Source organism: Chenopodium album, chromosome 22 (assembly GCF_948465745.1).
Source record: "Chenopodium album chromosome 22, dcCheAlbu1.1, whole genome shotgun sequence".
Taxonomy (NCBI): domain Eukaryota; kingdom Viridiplantae; phylum Streptophyta; class Magnoliopsida; order Caryophyllales; family Amaranthaceae; genus Chenopodium; species Chenopodium album.
The window spans coordinates 12,511,454-12,535,911 of NC_137855.1; the positions used below are offsets into that span (position 1 = coordinate 12,511,454).

Genomic DNA, 24,458 nt, shown 5'->3' on the forward strand with positions numbered 1-24,458 from the left:
TCAAGGTTTTCTCGACCCTAACTTAAAGTTTTAAGTAGGGTCAACCAAACAAGTAAAGAAAAAGTTTTTTATTTTTATTTTTTTTATTTAATTGATTTTGGCTTATACTATAACATTCTCACTAATACGAATTATTAATGTTAGTCCCTACATGTCGAGAAAGCCCCGTTTTATCACCTTTGTTTATCAATAGGCAAAAGCATTTAGGGGTAAAAAGTGTGGATTTTTAGGGACTACTTCATGGAATTAGTTGGGGGAGCAAAAGTTGGATTATTAGTTTCAATTTTTCTGAACTGAACTGAACTGAAATGAACTTATTAATTAGTGATTTTTAACTACTGATTAGTGATCTTTGATTATTTATTATTATACATATGTGTATATACAAATATACATATTAAAATATTTAAGAAAAATATGCTATTATTATTATTATTTATTGATTATTATTTATTTATTTATTATTATTATTATTATTATTATTTATTGATTATTATTATTATTTATTGATTATTATTATTATTAATTATTAATTATTAATTATTAATTATTATTATTATTATTATTGTTATTTATTGATTATTATTATTATTTATTGATTATTATTATTATTATTATTATTATTATAATTATTAATTTATTATTATTATTGTTATTATTATTGTTATTGTTGTTGTTGTTGTTGTTGTTGTTGTTGTTGTTGTTGTTGTTGTTGTTGTTATTATTATTATTATTATTATTATTGTTATTGTTATTGTTATTGTTATTATTGTTATTATTATTATTATTATTATTATCGTCTTTGTAGTAAGAGCTTAAAAGAATGAAATTTGGCTTTATATCATTAGCAATATCATTAGACATAAACTAAACTGAACTGATTAGAGTTGAACTGAACTGAACTGAACTGATTAGAGCTAAGCTGAACTGAAATGAATAGAGCTAAGCTGAACTGAACTGAACTGAACGGAAAATAAACGTATGAGAACAGGCCCCAAGTAACTTAATTGAAAATTTTTAACTTAATCCCTCGGTCTTTTTTAATTATTCACTTTGACCAACATGAAGTTTTATGCCATTGAGTTAGATATGGTGAAATATTGCGCAAGTGGGTTTGTTGGAAATTAAAAGATAAATAAAAGTGATAGTATATGAATATTGCATAGCATATATAAAGTAATAAATGTGAGAAAATTTTTTTAGAGAATCATAAATAATTTCATCCTAAATATTTAATCTTTGCATTTCATTTTTCACACATACTTTACAACTAGCCTAGAAACCCATACTTAATACGTAGTATGAATTTTAATGAATCCAAACCATACTTAGGGCTTGTTCTCTTACTTTGAAATTCAGTTCAGTTCAGCTCCTAATTTCCTTCTCTTATAAAATATTCAGTTCAGTTCAGCTCAGCTCAGTCAATGAGAACAGGCCCTTAATATGCAATCAAATATCCCCAAGGCGGACATCGAAGTAATGTCAATGAAAACACAGGAAGATGAAATACAAAGTTATAATTCACAAAAATGGTGGCTATTACTTGCAAGTACAGCATCAAAGTACACACGTCTCATGTCTATTAGCAGCACCCTTAACACTAAAGTATGAGCTAAAGTTAAGTTCATTCACTCCCAAAGCTAACAAAAATACAGAATACAGATGAACAGGTCAGGTAAAAATAGAATCTTTAAAAGCAACCATGCAGGTCAGAAGTGGGCTACAACATCTGAGATACACCTAATATCATGTACCCTAAACATATTTCCCTCGATATTTGGGCTTCGATTCTTTGGAGAAATTTGATTCCCCATTTTCTCCCTGCTTGTAGCTAGTTGGAGCTGGAGCAAAGACAGCAGAATGAAGGTTGCCTTCATCTAACCACTTCAAATGGTTTGCCTTAAAATCTAAATGCATAACTTTTGCAGCGTCAGCAATTTTTTCAGTATATGATTCTACCTTCACCATCGTCAATAATACCCTGCTGTAACGAAAACTAAGTATTTGCTCAGAGACAGCAACCAGTTTGAAACATGGATGTTCTGGAAAAGTGGGATCAGGTGAATCCTCCTCTCTTAGCACAGGATAGAAGTAAACAAGCCTTCCGCCCATTACAAGCATCCTAGCAGCTAGATCAAGCAGATCATGGACACATTCAACCAAGCTATATGCTGCAGTCGATGGTATGTGGCCCGCTCTTTTGTCGTCAGGAACTGTGTAAGGGCCCACCACACCCTTGAGCAACTTTCTACCACCAGATTTACGTCCCCCAGCACGAACGCCATAAGGTGGATCACAAATTATTGCATCAAACATCTTGCAAAGGAGCCAAAGCATCAGATTATTTGGAAATGCCAAAAAAAATATCAAATTGAAGGGTGGGGAGCAAATAGGACAAAACTATGAGCTATACTCCTTTTACTTTTAGGCAACAATATAATGTGAAGATAAAAGGCATGCTTGGAAAAATTTCTCAAAGTCTCTTCATCCCTTTTCCCTCCCTTTCATTCTTGTTCTAGAATAGGGTCAAATTCCATAAATCCTTATGTTACCTAATTTGTAGTACACTTTGCCATGCAGAAAGGGTACATGAAAGCAATTTGCTACCTAAATGTGTTAAAATAGTCCAAAAGTGTACCACTGTACCAATCAGTATTTTAAGTTGTAGCTTGCAGAAAAATTAGCAAAGCAGGTAACAGTGCAACACCATTCCTCATATCGTCATGGGATACGTTTACACATTTTTTATCAAAAGAGGAACAAACTTTTATCTTCACAGATTGATGGAAAAGAATAAGTACTTTGTTAGGGCATCATCAGGTACTGTATACTATTGAGCATTGACATATTCAGCTTTTGAAATGTATTCACAGCTTGACAAACAGATTAAACTTCCATACACAGTATGTCAAAGATGTCCACAAGGGTTTATATTTACCCTTTGAGAGCCGCCTAGAAAAGCAATCAACATGCTAAGAAAATAAGGTTACCACTTATGACCCTGGCAATTACTAATGCATCAAAATTTAAGCAAATGTTCACTTTACCCTGATCAAGAATTTCAAGAGGAATATGGAGATAAATATTCACATTAGCTGCTTCATGACATAAATATTGAACTGGCAGCAAGATACTAGGGTCATTGCGGAGGCTATTTCTCAGCCAGAAAACAAACATCAGCCATGATCAGTTGTATACCAATTCAAGACAATAGAAAGACTGGAGAAAAAAGACATTGGCTTTATGATTACTGACATAACATGCTCATCATGCTAATACAAACAGTACAATAGCCCAAAATCTAATGTAGGCTAGAGCTAGAAATTCCAATCAATAACATTAAATTATCAGGTTTTATATATCTGTACATGTCCGAGTGTTCACACTGATATAATGCACATCATATAAGAGTAAGAAAGTACCTCTTTAAGTCCAGCACGCCATGGAGGAAGGTTATTATCGGCCCTCAAAAGGGATATCGGTTCTTGCAAGCCATACTGCATAAATTACATGAATCATAGTCATAAAAAAAAGTGCCAGCACAGAAAGCAGGACTCAAACTACCTTTAGATTTTATATAAAAATAAAAAGCATAAAGAGAGATTTAGATCGAATAAACAATCACGTGGCTTCAAATTCTAGCTTGCCAAATACAATGGTAACTTAAACATTTTGAACAGTGAGCACGAGATCTTTTGATGCATGCAAAAAAATGACTACTGCTGGTTATCTTTGACATGTCCAAATATTTTTCTAGTAACTTTAAGAATAGGAAGTTGTGATTACCTGCTTAAAATTACTCCAAACATTACGGTCAGGTCCTCGTCCATCACGAACCACCCTTATATCTATGTCTGCACCCTAAAATTTACATCAGTGTCCTTGCCAGATAGCCATAATATACGTAACAGAGAAAAAAAAACTGCTACCCAAAGAAGAGAAATAAAAAATAAAAAAAAAAAAAAACTCTCAAGTGCAAAAAGGACCAACCATTGTCATTGCACCAAAATGTGCAGCAGCAACTAGAACACTCCCAGTGCCAACAAATGGATCATAAACAAGCTTCCCAGGGGCAGCAAGTCCTTGGTTGGCCATTAGAAATGCCATTTCAGCATCCATTGCAGTTGGTCCTATGTAAACTCTGCTTTTTAGCTGATATGTAGGCAAGAGTTTTCTGTCTGCTGCACCAATCTCTCGCCCAAAGAAGATTCTCTTTTCAACAATAGGTGGCAGACCATTATTAGCTTCGTATTTATCAATCTCTATGAACCAAAAATTATGATCTGGATTTCGAAGATCCACTCGACCCTGAAATAGAAATTCAACATCTAAAGTGGTACATCTTAAAAATCAGCTATCTCTAAGGATTATATTAAAAGACCAGAAGATAGCGACAAAATTAAATCTTACATAGAATTATTAGGGCACAAAATATATCAGATAATCTATATTTTTTTAAAAAAAAATAAATATGGATGTTAGTGAGCAAAGAACTGTAACAATGTGCCGGAACAAATCAATCAATCAGAGCCTTCATCTCATAAGTGGGGTCGGCTACATGAACAAAAAGCGATAAATCCATCTAGTCATCGACAAAAATCTTCCTCCATCCCATACTATCAAATGCCTCATTCTCATGCAAAACCATATATTTCATATCCTTCCTCACTCCTTCTAACCAAGTCATTTTCGGTTTCCCTCTCCCTCGTTTAACCCCTCCACGGTCCCACTCCTCCACTCTACATACCAGTGCACCCTTGGGTACAAATGCCAACAAAAAATCAACTAAAACATAAGAAGTTTGAAAGGGGGTTTTCAGCACTTCATTTCCCGTCTAGGTGGGGGGTCAATAACCACTGATAAAGTTAGAAATAGTATCTAAACAAATGGACTTATAAATTCCAAACAGCAATACAGAAATCCTGAAAACTTCCTATCAAAATTACAAAATAATTTCTATACTGCTAAGATTACATTGATAATGGCATACATAGCACAAGATGTGGTACACGGACCTGATACTAGGATAAACTGATAAAGCCACCAAAGAATTTACTCAAAATTGCATGGTCTTAGTCATATTACTCATATAGGCTGAATAACACTAGAAACATGATTGTGCATTACTAAGCACAGCTGAAATTTTTAACTATATTAATCGTTCGGTCATTCCTCAACATGAAACTTACACTGGCCAAGTAAAAATGGGGATCATCTTTTGATAGTGATACGAGCAACTATGACAACTAGTATATGTACAAGTAATTGATATTGATCGGTGTAACTGCCTGGAGCAGGGGTATATTCTCTCTTTGTTTGGTCAACAGGAAGGGGGTGAGGGTTAAGAAGGGATACTTTTACAATTAAGATCAGCACTAGCTACCCAAATGTGCAAGGCTGCAAGCTACATATGAGAAAAGGGAAATAATGAACCTCCAACTTAGTTTGACTTTTATGTTTGACAATGCACAACATTGACCATTAATATCTTTAGGTTTTATTTTTTTTTATTTTTTTTGACGAGAATATCTTTAGTTGCCTACAAGTAAAAATAATAAAAAGTTGATTTTTGAAAGTACATGTCAAGGTGAATCTAACAAGATCTCACATGACTCTATTTTTCCTTATGTAGATCACAAAACATGGTCAAAGAGGTGTGTGAGAAAAGCATTGAAATGGTTTCAAAAAAAAAGAAAAGCATTGAAATGAACAATGAGTAAACTAAAACAGGAAAGGGCAGTATAAATGAGATCAGTAGTTTTCTGATAACTGAGAAGGGCAGAACTGCCTATCAAAAAATATAAAACTAAAGTCATGGCAAAGTGTGGCCTCAAAATCATAGAGTATGTCTCCGTTTTACTTTTTTCACTTGGTGAAGCATAAGGTAAGAAAGGAGTCAAGGAGATCATATAAATAGACCATTATGCTCCAATATGAACATTTACAAAGACTTTGAATTGGGAAACTCTTTCAGCCTAATATTATTTTTCAAGTCTGTTTCCTTGTATCTCGCTTTAGTTCGGAGAGAACCTTAAATATTCTCAATAGGAAAGGCAGATTGCAAATTTGTAGGTCACAAAAACTATGACACCATTTGTCCTGTGGTTTTAATGGTGACAATGCAAGCACCATTACTTAACATTGCAACATAGCTACTCAGTTTCACGGGTAGTGTGGCTGGCATGGTTGAGTCATATACTATTTTAGAAAATTGCAAATTTCCAGTAGGAGTGCTAAGAGGCGTAAGAAGAGATTCTATGGCAGGCACACAGGACAGCTCTGTAGCTATTTTGAGAACCCTATGGTAAAATAGGAACAACAAATGTTTTGAGATCATGCTTCTCGTCAATTACTTTCGAGGAACATATAATGGAAGTCCATGGTTAAATGAAAACAATAAAATTTCCGAGATCATGCTTCTCATCAATTATTTTCGAGGGACAAATCCTTTTACTTGGAACCACATCAGATTTTCAACTCATGCTTACAGGCTTTACCCTGGAATGCCTCTAAAAGATTTGCAGACTATCTGGGAAACTAACTTTGTAGCTTCTCTAAAATAGGGAAGTTTGCAAATTTATACCCTTCTCAATTTGATTGATTACTAAATTTTTCAATTTCTTATTCCAGGGAAAGGGTTGCAAATCTTGTCATTGTGTTAAAAGGTTTATGACACTGCCATTCCATTAATTTACCAGTCCAGCAGAAGAGAGCTTAGAATTACATGAAGGACATAGATAAAAACTTCTATTCCATAATATTTTTTTATAGCTATCACAGAGAATAAATTGATAGACCATGTATTTCTTCAAAATGAAAAGTCAAAGGCCAATCAGTGAACAAACAATTTAGTGTTTTGTCTTTGAAATTCTAAGGGGTGAATGACTTCAATTACAAGATTTATATCAACATTACAAGATAATATATATTGCAGCCTTTATCAATATCAATTCTAAATTGATATTCACCTAAATTCACTTCATTATTAACACTTCATTGTGACATTGAAAGAAGAAATGCAGGCACAAATAACACTACACTTGAATGCCCTAATATACAAATGATAAGCATGAATGACTATAATAAAATATACCTTAAAAGGAATGAAAGCTAGCTTCTGGAGGAGTTCTTTCTGCTCTTGGGTAGAAAAGGTCTTGCCAAAGCTGTCAATATTTATCTTGAAAGAATTTTCAGACGTCAAGTATGGCAACTTCCTATCATCAGGATAGGCATTCACAGCCTCCTCTAGCAGATCATAGCTAGTTCCTTCCCCCCATATCTCATACATTCCTTTTACAAGTATGCCTGCAAATTTTTGGTGGATAAAAGTGAAAACTAGCATAGCTGTTACTGACAGAGCTGAAAATTCTCAAAAGATTCAAGTACATTTGACACTACAACACCGTTTCTTTCACCTAACAAAACTGTTAGACTGCTTTGAAGAGAAAAACGTATTGATGGTATTCCTAATATGTTGCAACTTGCAAGTACAAACACATATAATTAATGTCATAGGTAGGTAACTGCATTTTTAATTTCTTTGTTATAACTTCAATTGGCACACACTTCATAGAAAAACTAGCTATAGGCTGTGTGGGTAATTGCATGTAATATGAAATTAAAAGATTTTTTTGTTGTATATTTAATGCAATTATAAATAAGTGGGGACAAATGATTTTATCATTTTGATGAGTGGTAAAAAAATATAATTGATGATAGTTTATGAATGTAACAACAACAAATTTCAGTCTTATTTCCAATATGGAATTGGCTACATGAACCAAGATTTTATCCTTAGTACACGCTAACCATGAGCCTCTCCTCTTATTCCATTCTGTCTAAAGTCATATGCTCCTGCAAACCCAACTTCTTCATGTCCTTCTCAACTCCTTCCATACAAGTCATCTTTGGTCTTCCCTTGCCCTTCTCTAAGATCCCCTTGATCCCAAACCTTGACTTTTCTTATCAATGTGTCTTCCAACCTTCGTCTAGCATGCCCAAACCAAACACAATCAGCACTCCCTTATTTTATCCTTAATGTACACAGCTCTAACTTTCCTTCTAATATCTTCATTTCTAATTTTATACTTAAAGGTGGTCCCACACATCCATTTCAAACATAAGCATCTCTGCTACTGCCATCTTCCTATAACGATCTTTCTAAATGCAACATTCAAACCCATATAGCAACTGTGGTCTAATAACCATCCGATAGAATTCCCTCTTTAACTTTAAAGGTATGCTACGGTTACAATGTTTACAATACCCTAGTTGTTGCTCTCCTTTTGAGCCAATGGGTTACATCTTGATCAATTTCTCCAATCTTTTACAAAATCGACCCAAGTTCTTTAAAACAATAGCTCATGGGCACTTCCTTACCATCCAATGTTACCCATTGAATTTTGTTCACCTTAGGACAAAACAAATAAATTTGCATATATTAGATGGTAATTCCTATTCTTTTCAAGTGAAAGGTCGTGGGTTTGAGTCTTAATTGATTGATACATATTTAATGTGAGGATCATTTTTGAGAGATTGTTATAGAAAAGGCATCGACATATGCCAAAATAGCATTTCTTTGTCTCGGATTTAAGTAATAGCATAGATATGTTGAAAAGCACAAAATTCCTCAACAAATTTCAAATGATATTCTCTAAATGGTCAAGAAACTTTAATCATCCAATAATGAACAAAGTTTGTCACAGTTTAGTTTTGACTTGATCATCAAAGAATTCATCTACTACATGAAATGGACAATACCCACTATCACATTCAACCTAATCTTCGCTGTATACTATACTAAACATTTATCCCCAAGGACCCAACATATATAAAGTACTTCTTTCAATCTAGAAATTTAGGACATGAGCTTCTTAATTTTCGGCGAAAAATACTCCAAGAACCACAGAATCATAATCGAAATCCTAAGGACATAAGAAGTTTGTTATGTAACTAGACATTCATTTTGGGTTTTTCCCCAATTGCCAATAATCTAACAACCAGTTTTATCACACTTGCAATCAACAAAATGGCACCAATATTCCAAAAAACACTGAATAGCATACAAATCAGTACAATCTCTACAAAACAAACCCATGAACAAAATTCAATTCTTGAAAAGCTAAAGTACCCAATAAATGAAATCAAAACCAGAAAATTGTCAATAGCTTAGACCCCACCAAAAAAAAATAAAAAATAAATTCCTGCTTACTTCGTTTGGCGATGTTGCGAGCAATATCCTCAGAAGGGATATTGACGAAATGGAAGGGGTTATCAGGGTGGAAGTTATCTGGTAGTTTCCACTCAAGTGAGTGGATTTCGCCATTGTTGTCCTCTGCAAAAGCTCCAAAAAGCTCAGCAAGAGCTTCAACTTCAGGCTTACGATAATCTAACAACCTATGGAAGAATACGCACATATACCACATTTTTAACTCTCCTCCTCTCTGTTCTCTTGACTCTCTCACACTCCTCTTTTTTCTGGCGATTTCAATGGTGGTTATTGAGGTTCAAATAAGGGTTTTAGAGTGTAGTGACTATTTTCATTCCTAAAAGTCTAAAACCCAAATTTAATTCATTTATCAAAAGGGTTAAAATTGTAATTCCGTTTTTTTTTTTTTTTATATGTATCACTTTGACAATTGCACTATTCATATACCATGGTTGACTTAATTTTTTCACCTCTAATAAATAAATAAATAAATATTAATACAATATATCATTAGATTTGTCATAATGTCTAGTTTCATAATATAATTTTGTTACAATTTTACTAATGCACAATTAAAGATATTGATGGTCAAAGTAACGTCTCGGCAAATGTGCTGGTCAAACTGATGCATATAAAAAAACAGAGGGAGTAATACAAAGTATATGGGCAAAATCGCTACTTTTGGGATAAAAATCGCTACTTGATTTGGGGTGGAATTACGGTTACACCTTTGAGGAAACACATTTTTTTTGTATGCGGTCTGTTGTATAGTGCGACATGTGTTACTCAAGTTTCTTGGTCAGGGGTTACTCGAGTAGTCGGGGTTACTCAAGTTTCTCCATCAGGGGTTACTCGAGTTGTCGGGATTACTCAAGTTTCTCGATCAGGGGTTACTCGAGTTTCTCGGTTAGGGGTTACTCGGTCAGAGTTACTCTAGTTACTCGGTCAAGGGTTACTCATGACCTGGTAACCTCTCAAGTAACCCCTAACCGAGTAACCCCTCGAGTAATCCATGACCGAACCCATCAAGTAACCCCTGACCGAGTAACCCCTGACTAAGTAACCCATGACCGAACCCCTCGAGTAACCCATGACCGAACTCCTTAGTCTGATTGGATTGAAGGAAATGGAGGGAAAAGAAGGGAAGGACAATGGAGGAAGGGAATATCTTCCATTTGGATAACAAATTAGAGATGAAAGGAATTGGAAGGAACATAAATGGAGGGATTGAATTCTAAGAAAATGATCCCTTCAACAATTGAGAAATTTAGAAGGAAATTCTCCATTCTTCCTTCCCCTTCACCTCTCCTTCACCTCCTTCCCCTTCTTTTCCTTCCCTTAACTTTACCCAAATAAGTTGTAAGTAACCCCTGATCAAAATTACTCGAGTAATCCCTGGCCGAACTCCTTAAATAACCCCTGACTGAGTAACTCGAGTAACCCATGACCAAGTAACCTCTTGAGTAATCTATAACTGAGTAACTCGAGTAACCCCTGACCGAGTAACCCCCCTTGACCGAGTAACCCTTGACCGAAATAACCCTTCGAGTATCCCCTGTCTAAACCCCTCAAGTAACCCATGACTGAGTAAGTCAAGTAACCCCTAACTAAATAACTCGGGTAACCACTAACAATAAACTCGGGTAACCCCTGACAAAAAAACTCGGGTAACCCCTGCCGCATGGTGTGGCCTGCTGCACCCAAAAATTACTGATGAGGAAAAAAGATGGATTTATTTACATCTTGGTCATTATAAAAACATATTTTGTTTATCAATAAGAGAAACTTGAAATTTCTCTACGGTTCCTACCACTAATTTAATTGACGATCGAGTAAAATTGTGATTTTGTGATTATAGGGTCAGAGGCGTCGATTCAAGTATATGGGTCGCGTTCAGTGAGACCGAATCTAGTCAAATCGAGTCTATTTTAATGTTAAATCATGCTTAATTGTTGTATCCATATGAGTTAAAATTGAATTGGATTTTTTATGGGTCCGATCAAATCAGTCAATCGGGTCTGATTTTGACACTTTTATTGTAAGCCTATTTATCATTGTTTTTTTTATTGGTGAGTTTCTAAAATAAACATGATTGGTAGAGGTTTGATTGATATTAACTAGTTTTAGGCCTCCCTGAGTATAGCATGACTATTTCTATCTTATTATCATTGATTTTTGTTTATTATGCTCGGTAGGGGTGTGCAAAAAAACTGTAATAGTTTACCGTAATCGTTAACCGGTATAACCGGCAAATTTAACAGGTTAATTAACCGTACCATTAAAATTTAATGGTTATGGATAACCGAACCATTAAATGTAGCGGTTATCGGATACGGTTACAGTTTTGAGTTAACGTAACCATCGGTTAACCGTTATATTTAATTATGTATTAGGATTGGAACTATTGGAAGAGCAAAAAAGTATTGATTTAAATTCTAATTAATGGTTAGCGGTTAACCGGTAACTGTACCGTTAAGAAACGGTTTAACGGTACGGTTAAGGTTCGTGTTTTTAAGTAACCGGTCCAACGGTAAACCGTACCGTTAAGGCTTAACGGTACGGTACTACGGTTAAACTAATGTGAACAACCCTAATGCTCGGAGTGTCTATTTTGTTCGCAATAAAAGTCATGTATCTATATATACTATATACTAAACTAATCACCAGAGTTATCCCTTAAGTACACGTGTCGCATTCACAATAAAAATTTTCCCGCCAGAAACTTGTTTTTTTCACTTAAAAATAAAATGATAAAAAAGTTAATAACTAAAAAATATTTTAAATTACATATCTGATAAGAGAGTTTTAAAGCTAGAGATTAAATGAATTCAAATTTCAAAAAAAAAAAAAGTTGTATAAATCATATTATTTAAATTATTTTATTTTAATTTACTTTTATTATTTACAAGTCTTATTATTATTATTTCGTGCCTTATTGCACGGGGTAAAAACTAGTTATGACATATCTCAAAGCTTAAGTTTTTGACATTTACACGTGGATTTGATTTAAAGCGCGGTTTAATATTTTGTTCGGTTCAAATTAGATGACAAGTTTTGACTATTGATACTATTCATAAACTTTGCTTTGACTAACATTTGTGATTTATTGATAGGAAAATTTACCAATCACTACTGTGTATTAATGTCATTTTGAAAATTACTACCGCAAATTATTAAAAACTTACAAATCAATACCGTAAAAAAAATTAAAAATTTTATTTTATTACCAGACTTTAGACCATTTATGACGTCACTTTTTCCCCTTAACCCACATTTAACCCTTAGATAAGCATTTAAACGACTTTAAAAAATCCCCCCTAATCCATGGTTATCCCAGCTTTCTTTTTCTTATTTTTTTAAATCCCAGCTAAACTAAAACCCTCCTTTCCTTTCCTTCTCTCTCTTAAGTCTAAACTCACTTTGACCCTCTGACCTTCAACCTCCACTAAAGAACACTCTACAAATTGACACCACGAATCTTCTGCTCTGCAATGAATTATTTACTTTGCAAAATTGACCAGTAATTCGAGCAATGAAGAAAAACGGAGGGATCACTGAAGGAGGAGATTGAAAAAGAATCAATTTAAATTTAATCTTTAGTTTTGTAATGAATGTGTACTTAAGTTAAATTCTTTGTTGAGAGTGAGATATCTCGGTTCCATGAGATCTTGGGATCGATTCTTATCATCCACCCTTCTTGCTCTCTAAACAAAAAAAAAAAAAAAATTATGTAACACCCCCAAATCTCCCTCTAAGGGAATTCCAGTATAATACGTATAATTATACCGTAGAGGTAGACTTGGGCGTATTACCGCCGCGTGATTACGCAAGGCTACTCAAAACCAATACTTTGCAGCGGAAACTCAACTTTCTTTTATTAATACTTATAAAAATAGTAACATTGTTATAAGTACTCAAAATAAAGACAAGACCAACATTCCTAAACTAGGTGAAGCAAATCCCGAGACTCTCATATGCTCATTCATAACTCCACCTGAAAACAGTTAGCACTGCTTACCATTACGGTAAACAAGGCGAACCAATGAAAACAAATAAGAAATACGGATTAGCAAAATATGCTAAGTACGATAAGTGCAAGATAATGTAAATTCAATTTATTTGCAAACATGCTTTTAAAATCAATTCCAATAAATAATCCAAAAATTCCAAACTCATGATTCAAAAGTCAAAACCAATTCCAATGATTTAACATTCAAAATAATTGATAAACCAATTCCTTTAAAATCCAATTCCTTTTTGAACCAATTTCTTTTAATCCAATTCTTCACCCAAGTGTACACACCTCCCAAGCTAGTCTCCTTATATTATAAGGCTATTCTTGAGGAAAGACCCGGTCATACAAAGTCCAAGGCCTTATCAATAAACCAAATCCGCATAGTGGGATTACCAACATGCTTATAAAGCATTAATACGAAGTAATAATAATTCAATGGTTCAATAAATCCTTTTAATATTCAATAAATCCAATATAATTCAAACTCCTTTTTGATAATTCCACATACTTTCAAAATCAAAACCTTTTAAATAATTACTTGAGAATAAAATCTCATATTAATAACTTTTCAAAATCAATAACTCTTCCTTTAAAAACCTTTATTTAATTCAACAAACTTTTCAAATCAATTCCTTTATAAGTAATTCAAACCATTTTAAACATGATTTAAAAAATCAATCATTCAAAACACTTTTATTAAAATCAATACCTTCAAACATAATTTATTTCAAAATCATAATTTAAATCAATTTAATTCAATCACCAATCAAATCATATAAAACATGTTATTCAAACCAATCACTTTCAAAGGTATCTAGCCGTCTAACGTACCTTGATCCTTGCTTAGCAAAACACACCAAAAAAACCTCAAGAATCTTGATCGAACACACCCTACAAATAAATATAACCTTAATCAATATAAGGTTAACAAATAATTAAAAACCCCCCCAACTATATGTACATTAACCTTTTAAATTCTTTTATCATAAACATCATTAAAAATCTGATTTTATAAGTTTAAAACTACTCATAATAATTTTTATAAATCCCCCATAATAATAATACCAATAATAATAATAATTGAATAAGAGAAGAAAAGATAAGAAACCAGGAGAAGAGAAGAATTGGATTTGCGTAGGAAATAATAGGCAGAACTTGCAGAGGCTATAACTCCTTCGATATAGCTCCGAATTGGGTGATTCTTGAGCCTAACCTCAAGGAATTTTCAAGAGGAACAACTTTCTGTGAAATGTCAATACCCCAAAAACTGACCAAAAGTGCCCGAACATTGGCTTCAAAGATGAAAGGGATGATTTGTGTAAAATTAAGGAGAAGAAAAGAAGAGACTTGGTGTGAAGAATGTGAGAGGTATGAAGGGGTATTTATAGGCTAGTATGAGCATGAATTATGGTAGGAAAATGTAGGAAGAATTATGGTAATTAGGGTTTAAGAGATTACTTGGAGAAGTGAGTAAAAGAATTAAGGAAAATCTTGATATTAAGGTGATTGTGTATAATTGAATATGGAAGGTATGTATGTCATGAAAAAAATTAAGGTAATTGGAATTACTTGAGGAATAATTAAGAAGAATGAATGGCAAGAAAATATAATGATTAGATATTAAAAAGATGGAGAATTAGAATTAAGGAAAATAAGAGATTCCCTTAGTAGTTTTTAGGAAGATTTTTGCTCGGTTTTAAGGAATAAAATAATTGTGTAAATAATATAGAATAAATAATTAAATAAATAAATAATTAAATACCAATTATCAACCAATAATTAACTAAGAAAATTAGAATTTTTATACATAGACAATCCGAATTTCCTGGCTAAATAAATGGGAATTTTCAGCCATTTGATATAATTAATAAAATATAATTTTGCTTTAATTAAAATATCTGATATATATAAATAATCCGGTTTTTAAATAAGATAATGGATAATAATTCTTATCCAAAATAATAATTAGATTTCGAAATAATTTTGGCGTCTAAATTCAAATATATTTTGGCTCCAAATAATAAATTTACTAAAATAACCTTTTTATAAAATAATTCCTACTTAATTAATTAGGAAAATACTTATGAAAATACGGGCTATTACATTCTATTTTTATTTTTTTTGTACAATAGTATAATTAAAGATATTTTTGAATGAATTTTGTATTGGCAAAAGTGATTAACGAAGCAGCATGAGAACTAATTTGGAATAAAGGAAGTACATATATTATAGATTCAATATTCTATTTTAATCTTTTGAAAACATAAACTAAAAATAAGGGCTTGTTTGGCATCATTTTTTTGTTTTCAAATTTATTTATTTAAAAAAAAAAACAAAAATCAAAACATGAAACAACTATTGTCATTTTTTCAAAATTTTCATGATTTTAATAAATTTGACTTTATTTTTAAAAAAAAAAAAGTTTGACTAATTTTTTATTCATTATATGAAATATATCATATGATTTTGAATAACAAAAAACCAAAAAAAAAGAAAACCATAGCAATGCCAAACAAACCCAAAATATTAAAATTTGATTATGAAGCAGAACATGCATAATTAGCGATTTTGTTGGAACTACATAAGTACATGAAAAAATGTGGAGCTTATGCCCAAATTTTTTTTTAATGAAAACAACATAGTTTAGGATTTTTGGCCTTTTAAAGGTTTATATGACAAATTCATCCAAGTTTCTCTTATTTTGTACTCTTAACCTTAGGGCTTGTTTGGTTCATCATATTTTTGCTTATCAGATCAGAATGTCAAATTTAACCAAACTTTGACTTTTAATATACGATAATCTATACGGAAAAAATATATCAAGTGGAGTCTTGTTAGACTCGTAATAATGTGTATGTATTTTATTAATGTGTGATTTTCATAATTTAATTCATTACGAAATTAAAGATATATATTTAGCGATAAAAAGTTGCACATAAAACGATGATCTTATTTAACTTATTTTTCAGATTTGATCTGAACTTATTTTTTTTTTATATGATCTGATCTGCACTTATTTTTTCTGAAATAAGTAAAAATAATTAAGGTAAACTAAACAAGGCCTTATTCTAATCAGATACGACACAACAACACGATAGAAACTGGCCTGGTATGACTCGAACACTAAGTTACTAAGTGAAACACGAAGTCAATACATCACAACACGAAACCAACCCAAACATGATCCTTTTTGATAAATTGGTCAAATTATGTATGCAAATACTAAGTATCCTAAATTTCAAATAATTTTGATTTTTTTACTAATCACGTGCAGAGTTGATGACACATATCTACCAACTTGTTCTAACAGGTTAGGTGACCGATTAGGACCAATAAAAGCGAATAGCCCCCTAAAGTTCATATTATTTAAAAATAATTCAAATTTGGGATTATTTTAAGGAAACGAACCAAAGTCGGGATTAATTTTACCTATATTTCCAAATAAAAATTGGTAAAAATTGAAAAATAATACATTAGAAAAGTCATAACTACACATTTATTTAAACAAAAATTTGCTTTCACACAAATTAGAATTAAATCAAAAGATGGACAAATTGAGTTGATCGATTGAATAAATAGTGAAATAAATTCAAAGTGTGACAAGTATATATGGATAAACGAATTAATTTTGATTAAATAGTTAAATAAATTCAAAGTGTGACAAGTATTTATGGATAAATGAATTAATTTTGATTATAAATTGTTTAACAATTACTCCTATGGTCGTGATTATGATTTTTTTTGCACACCCTTTGATATGGGTGATATGGGTGATGTTGGGAAATATGCCTTGAATCGGTGACCAAGTAGGTACATGATCATGTAGTCCATTGTACACGATCATGTAGTCAGTGTTATTATGTACTTTTCAATAATATACACGGCCATGTGGTTCATGGTACATGGTCGTGTAGTTCCATTACTACAAGACTTGTCACACGGTCGTGTGATTCAGGGTACACAATCGTGTAGATGGGCGAACTATTTGACAGTGCGATACACTCATATACACGGCCGTGTGGGTCAAGGTACACGGTCGTGTGGTTTTGTGTTCGTGTGGTTATTAATAGGGATTTGGCCCATATCAGTTTCTGTTTTGGAGATTTCTATATATACCCTTTAGGGTTATTTCCTAGCTGTGACAATCATAATTTGAGTGATTATTTAGAAATCTAAGAGTCTTTTGTGTATTTCTCATCCGTGAGATCTGAGAGAGATAACATAAGAAATCTGAGAGACAATCAATCTGTTTCTGTGAATGGTCTCAAATTTGTTCTGAATCTGTAATTTGTAATATGTATTCCCCAAGATCAATAAAACTATTACTCTCGCCTGCCCGTGGACGTAGCCAACATACTATTGGTGAACCATGTAAATCTGTGTGTTATTTATTTGTTTTGCATTCATTAATTTGTTGATTCTCACATCCATTATAACAAGTGGATCAGAGCCAAGGTTCGATTTAAGTGGGAAATATGTCTGAGATGAATGTGACAATTGATAAATTCACGAGGAGGAATAGTTTTAGTCTGTGGAAGATCAAGATGGTGGCTTTGTTGAAGCAACAAGGGCTATGGGTGCCGTTGAAGAAGAAGTCACCGGATCCGATAACTGCTGAGATGGCAATCTTGGAGGAGAAGGCAAACTCAACAATCATATTGTGTCTGGCAGACGATGTTATCACCGAGGTCGCGGAGGAGGAAACCGCATCGGGTCTATGGTTGAAGCTGGAGAGTCTATACATGACGAAGTCTTTAACCAACAAGTTGCTATCGAAGCAACGCCTGTTCGGTCTGTGAATGTCTGAAGGTACATTCCTTAGAGAACACTTAGATCAATTGAATACTATTCTGTTAGAATTGCGTAATATTAATGTTAAGGTTGAGGATGAGGATGCGGCCTTAATTCTGTTAGTGTCTTTGCCAGTGTCATATGAGAATTTTGTGCAGTCTTGTATTACTGGTAAAGATATAGTGTCTCTAGAGGAGGTTAGATCTGCTCTCCATACTAGAGAATTGCGTCATAAGGCATCTGGTACAGGTATAGATGATCAGGCTGCTGGATTAGTAGCCAGTAAAGGTAATGGAGAAGGGAATTCGGGGATAAAATCCAAGAAACCGTATTCTAGGGGTCCCGAACCTAATGATATCTGTAATTACTGTAAGGAGAAGGGGCATTGGAAATCTGAATGTCCCAAGAAGATGAGACAACAAAAAAATTCTGAGCCTACCGATATTGCAGATGGAGACACCCGTTCAGAAGAGAATTATGTCCTGATTGCCGCTAATGAGTGTGCGCATCAATCTAATGTGTGGGTTCTAGATTCGGGGGCATCTTATCATATGTGTTCACGTAGGGGGTGGTTAATGAGCTACAAGTAGGTTGATGGAGGTGTTACTATGGCCAACAACGAAGTCTGCAAAACAGTTGGTATAGGGTCAATCAGAATTCGGACACATGATGTTAAATTCTATATGTTTAACAATGTTTGTTCCACAGATCACGAGGAATCTGATTTCACTTAGTCTTCTAGACAGAAAAGGGCTCAGTTTCAAAGGTGAAGGTGGAGAGTTGTATGTCTACAAGGGTTCAAAGGAAGTTCTGAAAGGTGTTAAACGGGAGACATTGTATGTGATACAAGGGTCTACGTCATCTAGTTCTGAGTTTGATGTTGTCACATCATCTGTTTCTGGTAGTGTTGAGAAACAGGTGGAGCATAGAGTCACTCTAGGTGGGGGTGGTGGTCCACGTCCGGGAAAGATCAGTTTACACGCACAATCTGAGTCTAAATCTGAAGCATCACAGTCTTCGCCGTTCAAATCGAGTCAGCCTAGTTTGGCTCTTGGTCGGCAAGTAAGCTTTGGGAACTCTCCCCAAAGGAAAGGTTGGGAAGACAAGGTGGCTTTTGCACTATCTGTTGGAGAGACGGATATATCTGAGTCGTCCAACAAAGGTATTTCTCGTGCTAGGAAGAAGCATTGGCAAGCCGTTTGTTCGAATCTGGTTCCGCAGGGTATGTCCCAAGGTTGCTTGGACTTATAAATTATTCAAAGCTGTTAGTAGCCCTTGGAAGCTAATCTGTGCCCGACGAGGCAAATCTGGTCTGGTGCCTAGCGGAGGCAAATCTGAGCAAGGAGCGTCTGTTTCTGGTTATATGTTTTATGTTATATCCGTCTGTTTTTCTGGTACATCTGACATTGTGATCAATGCATCTAGTACATAGTTTTATTGTGAGGGGATTCAAGTCAAGGTGGAGATTGTTGGGAAATATGCCTTGAATCGGTGACCGAGTAGGTACATGATCATGTAGTCCATTGTACACGATCGTGTAGTCAGTGTTATTATGTACTTTTTAATATACACGGCCATGTGGTTCATGGTACATGGTCATGTAGCTCCACTACTACAAGACTTGTCACACGGTCGTGTGATTCAGGGTACACGACCGTGTAGATGGGCGCACTATTTGATTGTGCGATATACACGGTCGTGTGGATCAAGGTACACGGTCGTGTGGTTATTAATTGGGCTTTGGCCCAAATCAGTTTCTGTTTAAGAGAGTTTTATGTATACCCCTTAGGGTTATTTCCTAGTTGTGACAATCATAATTTGAGTGATTATTCAAAAATCTGAGAGTCTTTTGTGTATTTCTCATCTATGAGATCTAAGAGAGACAATCAATCTATTTCTGTGATTGGTCTCAAATCTGTTCTGAATATATAATCTGTATTCCCCAAGATCAATAAAACTATTACTCTCGCCTGCCCATGGACGTAGCCAACATACTGTTGGTGAACCACGTAAATCTGTGTGTTATTTATTTGTTTTGCATTCATCAATTTGTTCTTTCTCACATCCGTTATAACAGGTGATAATCTTATGATCAAAAGAATTAAATATGCATCACAAGGTGGGAACCAAGATTTTCAATCTCTAAGGACCCTTTAATCCTTCATTGGCTTCATACATGGAGAGACAACTGACAAAAGTGATAAGCTAATGAGTTGCTCATATAGTAATAGAATGATAGTAGAGATAGTTTAATCCTAAACAACCTTTATTTAATAACTTTAGTGCCTAATATCCATAATTAAGGAAATATATTTAATTAAAACTACAAATATAAGTGAATATCCTCAAATAAAACTAAACATAATATAAAAATTAAACCATAATTTACATAAAGGTGTTTCGAATAGAAATCAAATAAACTTACAGAAGAATGATTTAGTTTTCAAATTTTAGGTCTTAAACCAATAAACAAAGTTCCCAATAAATTCTACCTTTCATGGTATAGGGAGTTTTAGCTCAACTAAACATGTCAAATGATACATTTTATAGCATGAACAATATTGTTAACCATTTTAGTAGCCATTGATAGCTTATCACTCACATCGTTTGTATTAATTGAGTTGTTTGGCGGTGGTATCTGTAAGGCCACTGTGATAAAGGAGCCACCTGAACTCGAGCTGCTTGTATCGGATGAAGTTGCATCTCTTCCATTGAGAACATTATTAGGTGTGATTGTTAAACCAGAGGCAAGAATTGGAACATTTGAATTATTCATGCCATTTGTTAATTCTATCACATTTTGTACATCGATTGGTGCGTACACTATCAATGACTCATATCGTCCCGTTACGACTTCTTGAAAGATCATTTTATTGCTCTCATTAGGATTTAGGGGCTGCATGATGACACATCAAGATAACTTGTTGCAATTAATCATTAGAATGATAAAATAAAAAATAAAAAAAGCAGTCATACAGGTAACAATTGTAAGTAAATTTTATTTTCAAAGTTCATTCTAGTCTAGTTAAAATGCAAATTTGGTCATAATTAAGAAATTACAAGATGTGATATTCTAATTACTAAATGATGTGCCAATTAAGAAATGCAAATCTATACTTTATTAGTATTTAAAAACTAAAACCAAAAAGACATGTGTCCTCATCCTATTACACTTCTCCATCTTCTTTTCCAAGCCAATGTGCCACATGTCATCTTATATGTTTAATTTTTTTTATTACAATATCTTTCTTCACTCTTTCATTAAACCCTTCATCTTCATCTCCCATCTTCAATTCAACCTTTTCCTTTTCTTATTTAATTTTAGTTCCCCTCACCTTCTTTTTTACAAAGCTTCATTTTGAATCAAAGTCTAAAAAGATAAATTTCTTTAATCATGGTTTTTGTTACACATTACACCCATACTAATTTATTGATATTTCCTCAATCATCTCTCAATACAATTATCTATGAACAACCCGTGCATTGCACGGGACAGAAGGCTAGTTTGTTGTAAAAAAGCATACCCAAATTGGATACAAATATTGGTGATTGCCTATTATTCCCTTCATCTCAATGTAATCTTCACACTTACTTTTTAGATTCATTTCAACATCTAATTGCCACACTTCCTTCTATGATATGAACCCAAATACCCAATAATATGTAATCACTTTTATTTTCCTACTACCAAAAAGTTATGATGTCACACCCTTACTCACTCAATTGAATTTCTTTGTACTATATCCCATCACACTTTTCTATTACAGTAACATATACATAAACAAATAACATTATTTAATTTCATTATAATTTTTACAACAGTTGTGTGACAATCGAGTTGGGATAGAAAGATTAACAGTTAAAGACATGTGAATACTACTTCCTCCGTTTTTTTAATTGACACTGTTGACTTTTACACTATTCACACATTACGCTTTGACTCGCTTTAGTAGTTTATATATACGATAAAACATATTCATATGGGATCTTGTTTGATCCGCTTCAATGTATTTATATTATTAATATCTGTTTTTTTTATAATTTTACAATGTTAATAAGTAGAGATATTAATAGTTTAAAACATGCGTTGACAAGCGTGATAATAGAAAGGTGTCAACTAAAAAAACAGAGGAAGTGTCATTAAATAATTATTACTCCCTTTGTTTTTCTTGATGCTACATGCACTTGAAATTGCACTATTCATATGTTATTTTTAACTTAATTTTTTTTGGGAAAATTGTCATAAATTATATGATCTTTAATCAGGCTTTCAAAAATAAAACAATATTTTGATTATTTCATAATAAAAATGATTTTTTTTTTGGGTGTTCAGAGAGTCACAAGGGCGGGGTGAGAATCGATCCTATGACCTTCTGGAATCGGGAAGGAAGTTCTAACCACTTGATCTATCCCTTACTCGATCTCAGAATAAAATGATTTGCATCTTCTATAAATAGCATGACCTGTTGGTAACCTATTTTATGAATTAAATGTGACAAGTGCCGCTTTCTAATTGGTTTTTTTTTTTTTTTTTTTTTTTTTTTTTTTTTTTTTTTAATTTTGATACAATTTTCTTACTAAAAAAAATTTGATTTTAATTTTTAGAAAATAAAAAAAATCCCTCTCCACAACATTTCCTCAACCCCGTGAACAACCCCCACCCCATCAACAACTACCACCATCGCATCCCCCCCAAGTTATCCTCAACCCCATCAGCCAGTCAACCACTACACCCCCACCAAACCCCCATATGCCCCACCATTGCCGAAAACCCGGACCATAGCCTCACCATAACCAAAAATCCCTACACTAGCCCCCATCGTTACCAAAGCCTCCACCCCATCCTGTTGAGCCCGAAATCCCCACTATAGCCCAGTGCCCCGTTGTGTTGAAGAATAAACCTCCAAAGTATCACCACATGTAAGTATCCCACATTGGTTGAAGAAGAGAGAGTTAAACAATTTATAAGGTTAAGGGGCCAAACCTCCTATTGCCATATGGTTTTGGGATGGAACCTCCTTAGACTTGTGAAGTGGACTTTCTCTCTTAGTTTTCGGGTGCGTCCCATACCCGTATTTAATACACTGACAATGAAACTTCACCCTTTGGCTGCGTAGCCGTGTTTGGTGTTTTATTGGGGAATTTGAGGGGGGGAGCAATAGTGGAATTGAGTGGTGCAGTGATTGGATGGCGCTTTGGGAATGAAAGGGAGTGAGATGGGTTGCATGGAGGGAAGGGAAAGGTCGGAGGGGTCTAGAATTCTGGATGGTGTTGCGGGAAGGAGGGGAGAAAGCTAGTGGTTGAACGGGGAAAGGGGTGCTAAACGGGGTTGTTGATTGGGGAAGGGGGTTTGGAGGGAATTGTTTTTTTTTTTTGTAATTAAATAATTAAAAAATTAATAACATTCTTTTATAGAAAAGTTTTTACAACAATAAAAATAATAATTCTGAACCAATAACAACATGTCACGTGTCCGATTTAACCTATGAAACACATTACTGGTTTTTTTTAATTCTATTTATAAACAATGTATGTTAAATGTCATAATATTCCAGAATATTAAAAAGGTTGTTTTATTTTTGGAAAACCGGTAGAAGTTCTTATTATTCTTGACAATTTTTTTTTCATTTTTTTTAATAATAATATAATCATATAACATGCTGTTGGACTTGTCCCATTGTCTACTTTTATAAATTAGATTTTTTTTCATAATTTTTACTTATGTCTAATTAAAGATATTGATGGTCTAAATTGTACCTCGACAAATGTGCAAATCCAAGTGTAGCATTTAAAAAAAAAATGGAGGAAGCATTGTAATGATCCTCAAGTAACAAACATATAAATAACATTACCTGTAAAATGGAAATGGCACTTGCTGAATGATTTCTAGTTGGTATACGAATTATCTCATGCACAGGGTTTGCATTGCAAAGGACATCCCACTGTAGAAGAAAGAAAAATAAAGGTAAAGGGCTTTGAATTCTCTATCATGAATAGTTAAATGATAAAAAATAGGAAAATTTGCAAATTACAACCATTTAAAGTTCATTAGTATTTTGCAAATTGCAGTCATTTTAAACAAAAAAAATTGCAAATTATACTACGGCCCAAAAGTTGTTATAAATTATAAATTATTACAACCTAATTCATTTTCATCAGTTTGCGTGTCGAAAAAATGTTCGGTTAAGGTTTTAGTGGCATTTTAGTTCTTCAGGGACCAAAATGAGCCGAGAATCGGCAATAAATTAACGTTAGTGTCTCGTTTTAACATTAAAAAGTAGTTGATAACCACAAATCTATACATGCGCAAAACGAGGCACTTAAGTTATTTTTTTGCTAATTTCGAACTCAATTCGGATTCTTAAGTGCTAAAATAGCCCCTAAAACCTTAACCGAATATTTTTCGACACGCAAACTGATAAAAAAGTTGAATAGGATTGCAAT

At 33.5% G+C, this 24,458-nt stretch overlaps 1 protein-coding gene across 1 annotated transcript; it reads right to left on the reverse strand.

Annotated features, from left to right (window-relative positions):
* Positions 1–1,532: 1,532 nt before the first annotated feature.
* On the reverse strand, positions 1,533–9,554 carry LOC145604939 (uncharacterized). Its single transcript, XM_081660932.1, has 6 exons — positions 9,212–9,554; positions 7,094–7,305; positions 3,991–4,308; positions 3,787–3,861; positions 3,423–3,497; positions 1,533–2,316 (listed from the first exon to the last, which is right to left on the reverse strand). The coding sequence occupies exons 1-6, from the start codon at positions 9,423–9,425 to the stop codon at positions 1,756–1,758; spliced, it is 1,455 nt and encodes a 484-aa protein (XP_081517058.1). The 5' UTR covers positions 9,426–9,554; the 3' UTR covers positions 1,533–1,755.
* Positions 9,555–24,458: the final 14,904 nt, after the last annotated feature.